At 42.5% G+C, this 15246-nt stretch overlaps 2 protein-coding genes across 2 annotated transcripts; both read left to right on the top strand.

Annotated features, from left to right (window-relative positions):
• Positions 1 to 4648: 4648 nt before the first annotated feature.
• Positions 4649 to 5578, top strand: LOC113904704 (olfactory receptor 4B1-like). The gene has a single exon (XM_027561812.1). It carries the CDS (start codon positions 4649 to 4651, stop codon positions 5576 to 5578), a length of 930 nt encoding a protein of 309 aa, XP_027417613.1.
• A 7153-nt stretch (positions 5579 to 12731) lies between these two features.
• Positions 12732 to 13661, top strand: LOC113904703 (olfactory receptor 4X2-like). Its single transcript, XM_027561811.1, has one exon. The coding sequence runs from the start codon at positions 12732 to 12734 to the stop codon at positions 13659 to 13661; it is 930 nt and encodes a 309-aa protein (XP_027417612.1).
• The last annotated feature ends 1585 nt before the right edge of the window (positions 13662 to 15246 follow it).

Here is a 15246-nt window from a genome sequence, read left to right as displayed (position 1 = left end):
TCTTAGTTTCTCTAGTGAATCAAAAAACATTGAGTTCATACTCAAACAATAAACATTTGTGTTGGGGAATCAATATACGTTGGATTTCTTATAGAAGAAAACATTTAATTTTAACACTTCAGTATGTGTTTATGTGTCTAGAAATTGTATAGGGTAGGGATGAAAGAACGTATGATCTGGAGTTAAATTGCTTGGGTTGAAATCCTGGCTCCACTGCTGTGTAAACTTAGGTCAGTGAATTCACTTACCTGTGCTTCTTTTTTTTCCCCTCATATGTGAAAAATGGGGTGATAAAAATATGCACATCACGGGTTTGTTCTGGAAATTGAGTTAATTAACATATATAGAATAAAAAGCCCAAACACAAACAGACTAGTAGATACGGAGAACAAAATGCTGGTTGCCAGAGGGGAAGGGTGTTGGGGCAAGGATGAAACAGGTGAAAGGGATTAAGAGATACAAACTTCTAGCTACAAAATAAACAAGGCGTAGGCATGTAATGTGTACATAGGGAATATAATAAGTAATATTGTGACAACTTTGTATGGTGACTGATGGTAACTGTTCTTATTGTATATTGAGTCACTATATTGTATACCTAAAACCAATACAATATTGTATGTTAATTGCAACTAAAAAAAAACTGTGACATATGATGCCATTGAAATACTAGCTATTATTGTCAACCAAAATGCAATTAATAATAAAAATATAATAAAAACATTAAACAGATAATTTTGAATACTAGGATATGTATTTCTTGGTAGAGATAAAGAAACAGTATTATAAAGAATCTATTAAATGCTAAAAAAAAGCAGTACAATGAACTACTTACTGTAAGAGTGCAAAGGTAAGACTATATTATTTCTACAGTAATCAGATTCTTCATGCAATCTAAAAAGAAGGGAATACTAAACACTGTGAAGGAAGAAAGGACATTTTGGATTAGGAAATAGCTGTATAATGTTCATTTTGGGGATGACAGTTGCAGAAATAGGCAATGGCCAGTTCAAGAAGAACCTGGAATCCATGCTAAGAATATTGGAATTTGTGCTGTAGACAATATGGAGGTGTTGATATATTTTAGGTAGAGTAGTAGCCTGATTTGCTATGCATTTAATATAAATCACCAAAGTATTCTTTCAGTGCTTAGAGAAGATACATATGAGTTGGAGTGTTAATCATGAGAGGGCTTCCCAGTGGCTCAATGGTAAAGAATCTGCCTGCCAATGCAAGAGATGCAGAGACTTGGCTTCCATCTCTAGGTTGGGAAGATCCCTTGGAGGAGGGCATGGCAACTCAATGCAGTATTCTTGCCTGGAAAATCCCATAGACAGAGGAATCTGGAAGGCTACAGTCCATGAGGTCACAAAGAGTCGGACATGACTGAATGAGCACACACACACACATATTTCACAAGATTCATTGAATGCACAGGACTGGAATTAGGGTTAGAAGGTGGATAGGATTGAAAGGGAAAAGGAGAGGGCATTTCGGATGAAGGCGGCTCCATGGTGGGAATGAACAGTGTGGGCTTGTGGGAGGAGAGGACCCTGAGTTGAATAGAGGTGAGTTGAAGTTTAGTTGGCTAAGAAGGTGATGGTTGAGATGGCTCAGTCTGTGAAAGACTTTGAAAGTGAGCCAGAGGCGTCCAGGGTTTTCCCTGGTTATTCCCAAGCAGTGGACGATCTGAGGAAGGAAGGGTCCAGGAAACAATCTTCTGGCTATAGTCTGCAGGGTGGATGGAGTGGGAGGTTGTAGAGACTAAGAGGCTTTGCTGACTTAGGCATCAGCAACAGCAGGTGTGAAGGTGAGGGTGGCAAGGTTGGAGAGAAAGTGCACAGGAGAGATGATTAAAGATAAAATTAACGGACTGTGGTGACTGACTGGATATGGGAATGAGAGGCACGAATCACATATGACCTCAAAGCTACAAGCCTGGGAATCTTGGAGGCTGCTGGTGTCATCACAGTTGCTGGAAGGTCTCCTGTTATTCCATAGCTCAGTCTGACCAGCTTCAGTCTATCACTGTCCCAATCTTTTCCTTTGTTTCAAGTGAGGATGTGGTAAAAGGAGATTTTTGCGATGTCTCACAATCTTATCTTTTAACCATTCAGCGACTGGATTTTCCAAGGTGTTGTGATGCTGACAGGTATTCCTGATTCTGAGAGCCTCGTGTCCACCACAGTTACCGATGGAAAGGGCACTGTGCTATGATGAATTTATCAATGTTGCTTGCATTTGGTCATGAGTACCAATGTTGTTTCTATACTGCGTGCATCAATATCTTCCAGGAAACTGTCTCTTGACTAGGAAATTTCTTTTTGTTTCCATAAGTGACTGAGCCCCCCCTCCCTTTTTTAACCTCTGCAGAAGAAGTTTAGAGTAGTCATACAAATGACAAAGAAAAATTTCATTGGATTTTAATTGAGGTTGCCTAAATTTGTATATAAAGATAGGGATAGTCAAAATTATTATGTTAACTTTTATTATTTAAATATAATATGTAAGAATTTGGGGAGATGGATATGTTTTCCATTTGAAATATATATTTTCTTGTGTTCTTGTGGTAGTTTTATGGTTTTCTCTGCATAATTGTATTACATTTTAAAGTACTTAATATTTTTTCCCTTGGCTATCATAAAAAGAATATTTTTGAGCTGTGTTTTAATTAGTAATTGTATTTTAAAATTTTTTGTTGTGTTAGCGATGTTCAGATTTATGTATGCATTTATTTACTTTTATTTATCAATTTCTTAGGTTTATGTATTAGGAGGTTTTGCTTGCAAGAAACAGAAACCCATTAAACTAGCCTAAGCTGAGAGGAGAATTTACTTGAGGAATAAGGGGCATTCTCAGGTACACAGGACTGAATTAGGAATGGAAAAGTCAAGGATCATGGATGCTTTCTGCCATAATTTTTTTTTCAGGTTTAGTGACTTTACATAATCCTAAAATTTTTTAAATATTAAAAACTTTAAAAATAGTAAAAAATCCAGTAAATATACAGTAAATATATTTACTGTATATTTAGTGTATATATTTCATATTTATAACTTGGTATTTGATGGTCATATACATAATGAAATGATGACAACTGTTAAGCCAATTAACATATTCATCTCCTCCTGTGGTTACTCTTGGTGTATGTGGGTGTCAGTGCAAAAACTTGTAATCTGCTCTCAGGAAATTTTGAAGTTCAGCGTACATCCTGGTGTGAGGAATTCTGACACTTATGACTTTGTTTCCATCTGTCTATATCGTTGACTTCTGTTTTCTCTGTTGGTTCTGGTCCTTATTGATCAGGTGCAGCTTTACTTTTCCAAAAGTATATTTCTTGAAAATTTCAGTGTGAAATCAGAGATAAGGGGAAAAGCAATGGGTAAAATTTAAAGCAGAGAATCAAGGTCTTCATACTGTTTCTTCCTTATTTCTCATGGATCCTATGTGGTGAAAATATGCCTAACACGGCACCCTAATCTAGAGAGTATTGTTTTGAATCCGATGTTGTGATCCGTATTTCTCTTGTATTCTCTGAGGGAGTGTGTGTGTGTGTGTGTGTGACTTAGTAGTGTCTACTCTTTGTGACCCAGTGGACTGTAGACTGTCAGGCTCCTCTCTCCATGGAATTTTCCAGGCAAGAATACTGAAGTGGGTTGCCATTTCCTACTTCAGGGGATCTTTGAGACCCAGGAATCAAACCCATGTCTCTGGCATCTCTTACATTGGCAGGTGGGTTCTTTACTACTGTAGCACCCTGGAAGCCCATCTGAGGGTGTATAGATGTATAAAAGGTGCTCGGGTAAGTATCTGCTCAGGGAAATAACTCGCAGAGAAATCTTCATCTTGTTATCATATACTTTGCTGCTGGCTACCAACTGGGAACCGGGACAGGCGGTCTGGTCAGGCACAACAGTGCTCTCAGAGGACCAGCTCTGCAAGTTTAGGATCTGTGAGCCTTTTGAGCAGTGTGCCAAGTGTTGTGAGAGTGCAATGATGGAGACATACTACTGAGCGGAACTCTCTACAGTGTTTGAGCACTTGTTCTATAAGCTCAGTTATTAAAGCTGCAAGACTGGCGAAAGACTCTGACCTGAGTGAGCTGAGGATTAGACTGGAGTGAAGAAAACGATACAGAGGACCTTTTGGAAAGGGAAGGGTTAACAATGGGAAGATGGTTCCCTGAAGAGAAGATGAGGGACAGAAGGAATTCAGAATTTAGGAGTAGCAGTGTGTCATGGGGATTTCCCAATAAGACAGATCCATCAAAATGCAATGAAGATGGTAAAAATATAAGAGCTGAACTTGAATGACTCCCTAAATTCAGAATATCCTGTGGTGGGTTGGAAGAAGCCCTGTGAATTCAACCTGATTCTGAGTCCTACAGTGGGCTATTTTCTGTGTGATCCTGGGTGAATAACCATTTCTCTGAGCCCTCATTTTCTAATATATAAACTATTGTTAGATTGGTCATATTTAATGCTCAATGAGCTCATATTGCCTAAATAAATGAGTTCATGATAAATTTTTGTTGTAAACTGATTTATGCTGTCCAACTTGTGATAAATAAGGTGAATTTGTTATAATCAGTGTTTATTTTATTGCAGACTTCTGATTATCTCCAGTCCAGTGCATATGAATCAACTCCATGGCAAGGACCAATAATGTGACTGAGTTAATTATCACCGGTCTTTCCCAGGACCCAGAGGTGCAGAGAGCGTGCTTTGCGGTGTTTCTGCCCATGTACTTGGCCACGGTGGTGGGCAATGGCCTCATTGTTCTGACGGTCAGAGTCAGTAAGAGCCTGCGTTCCCCCATGTACTTCTTCCTTAGCCACCTGTCGCTGGTGGAGATCAGTTACTCCTCCACTGTTGTCCCTAAATTCATCACAGACTTACTTTCCAAGATTAAAACAATCTCCCTGGAGGGCTGTGTGGCTCAGATATTCTTCTTTCACTTCTTTGGGGTTACTGAGATCTTCCTGCTCACGGTGATGGCCTATGACCGCTATGTGGCCATCTGCAAGCCCCTTCACTACACAACCATCATGAGCCGGTCTCTGTGTCACCAACTGGTGGCTGCTTCCTGGCTGGGGGGGTTTGTTCACTCCATGGTTCAGATCATTATTACTCTCCAGTTATCCTTCTGTGGTCCCAATGTGATTGACCACTACTTCTGTGACCTCCATCCCTTGTTCAAGCTTGCCTGCACTGACACCTCTGTGGAGGGGGTCGTTGTGTTGGCCAACAGTGGATTATTCTCCATCTTCTCCTTCCTCCTCTTGGTGTCCTCATACGTTGTCATCCTGGTCAACTTGAGGAACCATTCAGCAGAGGGGAGACGCAAAGCCCTCTCCACCTGTGCCTCTCACGTCACGGTGGTCGTCCTGTTCTTTGGACCCGCCATCTTCCTCTACATGCGGCCCCCCTCCACCTTTACTGAGGACAAGCTGGTGGCCGTGTTCTACACGGTGGTCACCCCCATGCTGAACCCCATCATCTACACACTCAGAAATACAGAGGTGAAAATTGCCATGAGGAGGTTGTGGGGCAGGAAAGTAAACTCAGGGTTGCAATAAAAATGAAAATATTAAAAAAATTAGTATGTATCAGTTCAGTTCAGTTCAGTTGCTCAGTCATGTCCAACTCTTTGCGACCCCATGAATCGTAGCACGCCAGGCCTCCCTGTCCATCACCAACTCCCGGAGTTCACCCAGACTCACGACCATCGAGTCAGTGATGCCATCCAGCCATCTCATCCTCTGTCGTCCCCTTCTCCTTCTTCCCCCAATCCCTCCCAGCATCAGAGTCTTTTCCAATGAGTCAACTCTTCGCATGAGGTGGCCAAAGTACTGGAGTTTCAGCTTCAGCATCATTCCTTCCAAAGAACACCCAGGGCTGATCTCCTTCAGAATGGACTGCTTGGATCTCCTTGCAGTCCAAGAGACTCTCAAGAGTCTTCTCCAGCACCACAGTTCAAAAGCAGCAATTCTTCGGCATTCAGCTTTCTTCACAGTCCAACTCTCACCTCCATACATGACCACAGGAAAAACCATAGCCTTGACTAGATGGACCTTTTTTGGCAAAGTAATGTCTCTGCTTTTGAATATGCTATCTAGGTTGGTCGTAACTTTCCTTCCAAGGAGTAAGCGTTTTTTAATTTCATGGCTGCAGTCACCATCTGCAGTGATTTTGGAGCCCCAAAAAATAAAGTGTTAGGGTTAATATGTGTAGAGTGACCAGATATGCATTCTGACTTTAGTGAATATAAGCGAGAGGAAAAGTTAACCTGTTCATGTTTTCTTGTTGTATTTTATTTTATTAGTTTTTACAACACTGCCCTATGATGATGAGAATTTAATTTTCCTTTTCCTTTAGACACCACCAGAAAATTCCAAACTTCCCTTGTACTTCAGTGCTGCCATCATTAAATCCAAATTCCCCACAGAATTCATGCTTGTAAATTTGTGTCAGCTTTCTTTTATTCTATCTTCATTGTCATTAAACAATAAAATATATAACTATTTAGGTACTCTAGATATGTGTGGTTCTTTAATTTCTATAAAGCTTATTTTATAAATAAAGATTTGTTGTTGGTGATTTAGTTGCTAAGTGGTGTCTGACTTTTTTGCAACTCCGTAGGCTATAGCCTGCCAGGCTCTTCTGTCCATGGGATTTCCCAGTCAAGAATACTGGAAAGGATTGCCATTTTCTTCTCCAGGGGGTCTTCCTGACCCAGGAATTGAAATCAGGTCACCTGCATTGGTAGGTGGATTCTTTACTGCCTACCCACCTGGCAAGCTCAAATGAAGATCTAGGTCCCACTAATAAATTTACCAAATGACTGAAAAAGCTTGTTTCCAAAATAGTATCTGACTTGTTCTGAGAATCCAACCAAGCTTGTCTGTCTATTTTGAGTGATGGCATAAAGGGACCCTTTTATCAGCCTATGTGGCCTCAGACTTCCCTGGCAATCCCAGAAGACCTTGGCTCCTGCTCTGTCTAAACCTATCTAAGCCTTCACTATCTAAGTCTGGTCAGAACCGGGCCTCAAAATTCTTTCAGATACCATTCTTTTCATAAAATCTGTGCCAGTTTCCTTGGGTTGGGAAGACTTAACTTCCTCTGAAAACTAATTGCCCTTTGCTTATATGGACAGCTTTTTGGGTATTTAAGCCTGTGTATCTTATACTATTTCTATTTCTGGATGTGTATACCTTGAAGTCTACTTGAGGGCTGAATATCACTTACCTTTATGCTCTACTTCAGTGTTAGCATAATTTTATGCACATACCAAGTCCTCAGCAAAGTTGAATAAATGAATACAAAATTAAATAGATTAATGGATAACAGAATATGTGAATGGCATGTAAACTCTGGTGTCAAGGTTCATACACAGTGATGTGAAGAATAAAGAATGTCCTATGGCCTCAGCATCCAATTCTAAGCTTCAATTTCTAGAGTATACTTTTAAAATTATTTTCTTTGCATAGAAATGGTGAAATTTTCACTTGGCATTATAGAATCACTCCAATTAACAAACAATCCACATTTACCGTCTTAATGTTAACAGGTGTGCTATCATTCAGTCATTCAGTTGCGTCCAGCTCTGTGACGCTGTGGACTGCAGCACGCCAGGCTTCCCTGTCCATCACCAACTCCCAGAGCTTACTCAAATTCATGTCCATTGAGCCGGTGATGCCGTCCAACCATCTCATCCTCTGTCGTCCACTTCTCCTCCCGCCTTCAATCTTTCCCAGCATCAGGGTCTTTTCAAATGAGTCAGTTCTTCCCATCAGGTGGGCAAAGTATTGTAGTTTCAGTTTCGGCATCAGTCCTTCCAATGGATATTCAGGACTGATTTCCTTTAGGATGGACATGTTGGGTCTCCTAGATGTCCAAGGGACTCTCAAGAGTAGCACTGATGCTATCATTAGAGAGTAAAACTTGTTAATATGGTTGAATAATGATGACAGAAGAAATATTGCTTCAAGTCATGATTTGGGTGAGATTAAGATAGAATTGCCACTTTGTTAACTTTCTGTATGGAGCATCTGAGATTGTGTTTTCACCCAAAATATTTTTGGTTTCTCATATACCATCTTTTCCCATCAAGACCTGAGTAGTTCATGTCATGTTGTGTTTTAGATAAGCTCCTTGTACTGCTTGGTATCAATCATAGCTCTTTCTGAGCTGTCCTTATTTAAATGCCTTCTTTTCTTTGGAGATCCATTAGGCAGAGTGCACAGATTTTAGGGAGGAACACCTGGACTTAAATTCCCAGCCTGTCGTCTTCTACCTGTACAACATTGGCTTCATTCACTTTTTCTCTTGGTGTCAGCACGCTGGGATTTGTGGAAAGATTGTGGCATGTGGAGAGAGATTATAATTACATTTATTTATGGCTGTGCTGGGTCTTTATTGCTGTGCGGATTTTCTCTAGCTGTGGTGAGCAAAGCGCCACTCTCTGCTTGCAGTGTTCGGGCTTCTCATTGCGGAAGCTTCTCTTGTTGCGGAGCACGGGCTCGAGTGCACGGGCTTCAGTGGTTGCATCGCGTGGGCTCCTCAGCTGCGGCTCCTGGGCTCTAGAGCACAGGCTAGTTGTGGTGCATGGGCTCAGTTTCTCTGTGCATGTGGGATCTTTCTGGATCAGGGATTGAATCTGGAAAGAGAAGATTATATTTTTGTATTATCCCTCCCTTTCAATGTGATAACATGGGAGTGCCCAGAAGGCTTTTCTAACTTCCTTGGTGCCCTCATCCCCTTAATATCATTCTAATATCTGAAATTCCCCAGTAGGAGCTTTGTTTCAGGGCAGTAGGGCTTTGCTAGAAGGGAAACTATTGTTAATCACTAATATCTTAATTTGGATAATTTTACAAGATGGTTTTCTTTTCTTTGTGGATGGTTGTGTCTGGCCACTGAAATACGGTTCAATCCAAATCCAGTCCATTGTCTGTTTTTGCTGGGAGCTAAGAATTGTTTTTACATATTAAATGTTTGAAAAAAAATCAAAGTAGGGTAATACGTTGTGATACATGAAACTTACACATAATTCAAATGTTAGTGACCACAAATAAGGTTTCACTGGACTATAGTTGTACCCAGTATTTCACTTCTTATTTATGGCAGTCTTTGTGTTAGATTGCTGTGAGTGGCTGTGACACAGTGTGGTCTACATAGCCTAAAATACTTACCATGTAACCCTTTAGAGAAATTTGCCTGTCCCTGGACTTACCATGTAACCCTTTAGAGAAATTTGCCCGTCCCTGGCGTAAGCCATAATGATGTTTCTTACTTACTCAACAAGAAGTCGGGAGGTCAGCGGTCCCGGGGTTGTTTTGCTATTCCTATGACGCCCAAGCATCTGGCTGGTGCCCCTTTGATTCTGTAGTCTGTCCCGTCACGGCTGCTAGATGTGTATAGCAGCTCTTGGTGTTATCTGCTCCCATGCAGGGAGGGAGAGGTTCTCATTTTATTGTGGGAAATATTTCCCAGAAATTCCCCAGAGGAACTCTGGCTCCTATTGACTAGAACTAGGTCATATGTCTATGCCGAGATGCAGAGGAGGCTGGAATAGTAAGTAGTGAAAATAGGAATGGGATTATAATATTAGACCAAATATTGTGTTTCCTCTGAACTGGTCACACTGGTGTTCAATAATGCCAGAGTTCTTTCATTAAATAAGGGAAGTCTCCACAGGGAGTTTTGGTAGAGGGAACCCTGGGGGATAGTGATGTGGGCACAGTGAGGTTGTTAAAGGATTTGAGTCTGGTGCCAGAGTCTTCAACTGAAATTGAGTTTACCCTCTTAGAGACTGTGCAACCCCAAGTAAGTGACTAAAACCGTAATTCAGTTTCCTTAATTAGCATGAAAGTTTGGGCCAAGTGCAAGAAGCATTTTATTTTTTTGGCCATGCTACACAGCGTGTGGGATCTTAGTTCTCTAACCAGAGATTGAACCTGTGCCCCCTGCATTGGAAGCATGAAGTCTTACCCACTGGACCACCAGAGAAGTCCCAAGAACAATTTTCCTAGCAACACTGTTTTGCTGACAGCACACCCTGATTTTTTTCCCTGACGAATGATAAAGGATTGAGGCCCTGGGATGTGAGTTCTTTTGTGAAATTTAAAACATCTCTTGTTACAAGAAATTTAGACCATATGCAGTTGTTATCATAGCATGGTTCCTAGACTCGCCTGTAGCAGATACCTAGTTTCAATAACGATCAATTTAGGAGAAATCTTGCTATGTCTCTATCAGGGTATCTCAATGGCAGCATTATTGAGATTTGGGTTCAGATACGTTTGGGAGGCTGTCCTGTTCATGTGGGATGTGTCCTGGAATCCCAGGCTTTGACGTATTAGATGCCAGTAGGAACATTTTCCACCCAAATTGTGACAAGGACAAGTGTCTCCAGATATTGCCAGATGTCCTCTTGGAGGAAAATTGCCCCCAGTTAAGAACCACTGATTTGTACCAGTTTCTCCTTCTATCTAAAATCAAGAGTGTTCCTGGAACGTCCCTGGTGGCCCAGTGGTTAAGAATCCACTTTCCTATGCTGCTGATGCGATTCCATCCCTGGATGGGAACTAAGATCCTTCATGCCTCAGGGTGACTAAGCCCGGGGCCAAAACTGGAGAGAAGCCCAGGCACTGGAGATGGCCCACGTGCTGCAGGGGAAGATCTCGTGTGCCGCAGCTAAGGCCTGGCACAGCCAAGGAAGTAAATAAAAACAGGAAACACCCCAAATTCCCAAAACAAAACAAACAAAAAAAACTAGTGTTCCTATATGATCCTCGGGAAACCGAAATGAGGTAAAGCGAAGTGGCAGTCACCTTAGGATGTGTCTTGCTAACAGACACACAAAACAAATCAAGGTGAACCACCGGTGCTCATGGACACAGCTGGGAGGTATGGAGCTGGATGCTGAAGTGCTTGGCAATGCCCGTTGCTCGGGGTGTGTGCTGCCTCTATAACGCTCACTTGTTAAGACAAACGCTGCTATTTCCCCCTTTTATCTTTTTCTGTAAAAGGAAAAATCCTCTTCAGGAGGCAGGTATCAGTGGAAAATAGTGATGGTGTAAAGTGAACCCTTGACAAGTGGGGGGATGCCTGTAACCTCGTCCAAACCAAAGGCCAGGAGAAGTGCCATCTGTTTTCTGACATACCACCCATATTCCTTGGACCCATCCTTTGAATGGTGTCTTGTCATGCGAAGTCACATGACTGAGTTCATGATAAGCAAAAGCTGGATCTAACTGACCTCTGCTTGGTATAGGGACCCACAGCCTAAGTGCCCTGTGAACACTGGGTGAAATGACTTTAATATATGCCCTACTGATTTCTGAAGTTATGTTACCTACAAGGAAGTTTGGGATGTTAGTACCCAGGTCCTGCTTCCCATGGGGCAGGTGCCTGATGAGGAAGGGGAAAGCACGGCTCTCTGGGGACCAATCTTCTCTCACTTGATCACCATGCCTTCCCCTTGTATCCTTTAGCAGGGTGAATTCAAGGTTGAGCGCCCAGAATTATTCTTCTCTGTGGAACATGGTGAGACAAGAGTTCTGTGTTCTTCTTTTTAATCAGGTGGAGTAGACTTAGGCTTAGTAGAATCAGGCTTAGTCTTAACATCCCCAAGCCTAACGCTGGAAGGGGAACCAATTTCCCATCTGGCAACTCCTGAGCTGTATGAGCTCTGGTTGTGAGCTTGGCCTGACTGCTTTGAAATTGTACACCTCTGAAACCTGCAATAGGTGAGGGATGTTCTTGGGGTGTTATTTGCCTGTCTGTGATCAGAGTAGAAAAAAGATCTGGGGTAAGACATCAAAGACACAGAAACTCTGGGGTGAGTTTTGTTTTGTGAGCATGTGGTGATTACAATTCCACTTTGAAAGTAAAGGGGATGCTACCAGGAAGGCCATGGTATTTTACAAAGTACTCTCACATTGGTCTGGTCTTTGCCTGAGGCAAGCACTGCACTAGACGTGGGATTCAGGGATGGAGCAGATGTGGCCTTGGTCCTTGGCGACCTTTGTTCTTTCAGTATTTGCTGAACATCTGTGATGTACCAAATGCTGCGCTAGGAAGGCCAGGATGATCTGTATGCACTGTTCCTCCATCCTATGTCCATTCAGTGAGTGTGATTTTGTGCAGGTGCTTCAGTTAGCACTGGAGATGGAGTGTAGTAAGAAATAATACCTGCTCTACAAAGTTCAGTTTGGTGGGGCAGATGGTCACGTAAAACAATTACAGTAAATTCAATGTGTGTGTGCAAGCTAAGTCACTTTAGTTGTGTCTGACTCTCTGTGACCCCATGGACTGTAGCCCACCAGGCTCCTCTGTCCATGGGATTCTCCAGGCAAGAACACACTAGTGTGTTGCCATGCCCTCCTCCAGGGGATCTTCCCAACCCAGGATCAAACCCACATCTCTTGCATCTCCCGCATTGGCAGGGTGATTCTTTACTATTAGTGCCATCCGGGAAGCCCTACAGTTCAATGTGCAAAGTGCTGTATTTCCAAAATGTTCTAAGAGAGGAGGGTCACTAAGCCTAGGGTTCTGTGGATTGCAGAGATGGATTTCCTATTTCTGAGAAGGTTCCAAGGTTGCAGAGTTTGAATGGTAGCATTTCAGGTATGCAAGGGCCTTAAGGGACGCCTTAAGGAAGGAGTCTTGTTTTGTATCATTTAAGATCACACACCCAAATTCCTGCCTCCTGGTGGCTGCGTCATGGCTAACACACATAATGTGACAGAATTCATTTTCCTGGGACTTTCTTCCAATCCAGAGGTGCAGAAAGTCTGCTTTGTGATGTTTCTGCTCCTGTACACAGCCATTGTGCTGGGGAATTTCCTCATCGTCCTCACTGTCATAAGCAGCAGAAGCCTTGGCTCCCCCATGTACTTCTTCCTGAGCTACCTGTCCTTTGCAGAGATCTGTTACGCCTCGACGACAGCCCCCAGACTCATCTCAGATCTGCTGGCTGAGAGGAAAGCCATACCTCTGTGGGGCTGCATGTCACAAGTTTTCTTTATCCACTTGTTTGGTGGCACTGAGATTTTCCTGCTCACTGTGATGGCCTATGACCGCTACGTGGCCATCTGCAAGCCCCTCAGCTACACCACCATCATTAGCCGGCAGGCATGTGCCCTCCTGGTGGGAGCAGCATGGGTGGGGGGCTTTGTACATTCCTTGGCCCAAATCCTTCTCATCTTCCGCTTGCCCTTCTGTGGCCCCAATGTGATCGACCACTATTTCTGTGACGTGCTTCCCCTGCTCAAACTTGCCTGCTCTGACACCGTCCTCATTGGTCTTCTGATCGTTGCCAACGGGGGGACCCTGTCTGTGATCAGCTTCGTGGTCCTCTTAGCCTCCTATGTGGTCATCTTGCTCCATTTGAGGACTCGGAGCTCCGCGGGGCGGCGCAAGGCCCTGTCCACCTGTGGGGCCCACGTCACGGTGGTCACCTTGTTCTTTGGGCCCTGCATCTTCATCTATCTGAGACCTTCTACCACACTGTCTGCGGACAAGACGGTGGCCGTGTTCTACACGGTGATCACCCCACTGCTCAACCCAGTCATCTACTCCCTGAGAAATGCTGAAGTGAAGAAGGCCATGAGGAGGCTGTGGGTCAGAGCAATGAAGCTAGAAGAGAGGTAGAGGCTGAGCCTTGGTCTTGATCCTCGGGCTTAGAACGATGCTAAGACCAGCATTTAAAAATCCTATTATAGAGGAAAATAAAAACAGAGAAATGCTAACAATAAACATTTTAATAAAAATATGTATATTGTTGCATTCATTAAAAATGTAAAAGATTATGTCTAAGTAGATGTAAAGACTGGAAGGAAATCTCCTCCATCTTTTCAGTAGTCAAAAAAAAAAAAAAAAGATGCCTAGTCCAAACTGAAGGAGCAGAATGGGAAGAAGTTCAGTTCACAGGACTTGTTAGTTCTAGAGTATTCTAACTGGTTTCCATGCTAACACCTGTTGGGGTCCTTTAATGGACTGGGACCTGGTGGTCTGGAGGCGATGATAAGAAAGTGAAAGAGAGAAAGAGGCTAATATTCCCTGGTTTATGCAGAGAACCAATAAAGTCCTTGACACAGGACTTGCGTCTCTTATGAAGGCACCGGGCGCCCTCTTGATGGGGGTGAAGGCACAGGGCACCTTCTCGAGAGAGTCTGAGAAGCCCGGGCAGGAGAGTGAGCAATATGGGTCTCTGTGCTCCAGAGAATCAGCCAAGGAGGGAGAGAGAGAGAGAGAGAGAGAGAGAGAAAGAAAGAAAGAAAGAAAGAAAGAAAGAAAGAAAGAAAGACCCAAGCTCTAATGGAGCAAAGGTGCTTTATTAGCAGAAATGCAGGCTTATATATCTTTAGTCAGATGATTACTCAGCTATTACACAGGATGAAGTTTTATCAATAGCCACAATATGGATAGTCTAACACAGACAAGGTCACTGATGCTGAAAAGAGTCACTGCATGTCTCAGCCCATGATCTCAGTCCTGAGAACTGCATGCAGCTTTACTCATTCTTGGAAGAGGAACTGATAAGGAACAGAGAATCCTTGAGAAACAGAAAACAGGCAGGAATCCTCCTGTTAAATGTTCCCTGACAAACAACTTCATTATAATTATTGTAAAATATTTCCTCTTATGGATATACTGTTACTTAAGCCATTGCTTTGGTTAGAAGTTTAGACCATTTCTAATTTTTTAGTCATATAAGTAACACTGAGGGAAAAAATAATGCTGAGGTCAGTATCTGTGAATAGAAATATTTTACTATATTTTTTAAAGAAGCTCCTCTGCTAGTCTGGTCGGGAGAATTCCATGGACCATATAGTCCATGGGGTCACAAAGAGTTGGACAAGATTGAGTGACTTTCACTTTCACTTGCTATAAATGACTTACTGTTTTAAAAGTTATTGAAACCTTTAAGGCATAATGTTAAATTGAGGTTTAGAAATGCTGCAGTAACCTTCCTTGTGAAAGTAGTCATGACAGAATTGAGCGTGATCACTTAACATTCTTTTGGTGAGAAGTAAGATTTCATGTAGTCTCAAAGTATCTCCCCACAACATATTTATCAGTTGCAAAAGTTCGTTGCAAAAGTCTACCGTGGAGAAACCTGGAAGACACCCCATTAAACAATTCCTCATAGTTAGCACCATCAGTATTGAAACTGGGGAGGCACACAGTATCATTACTGTGGTATTCCTACCACAATATGTAACCTGAGTCTAAT

The sequence above is a fragment of the Bos indicus x Bos taurus genome, chromosome 15 (assembly GCF_003369695.1).
Source record: "Bos indicus x Bos taurus breed Angus x Brahman F1 hybrid chromosome 15, Bos_hybrid_MaternalHap_v2.0, whole genome shotgun sequence".
Taxonomy (NCBI): Eukaryota; Metazoa; Chordata; class Mammalia; order Artiodactyla; family Bovidae; genus Bos; species Bos indicus x Bos taurus.
This window is presented reverse-complemented; position numbering and strand designations above follow the sequence as displayed.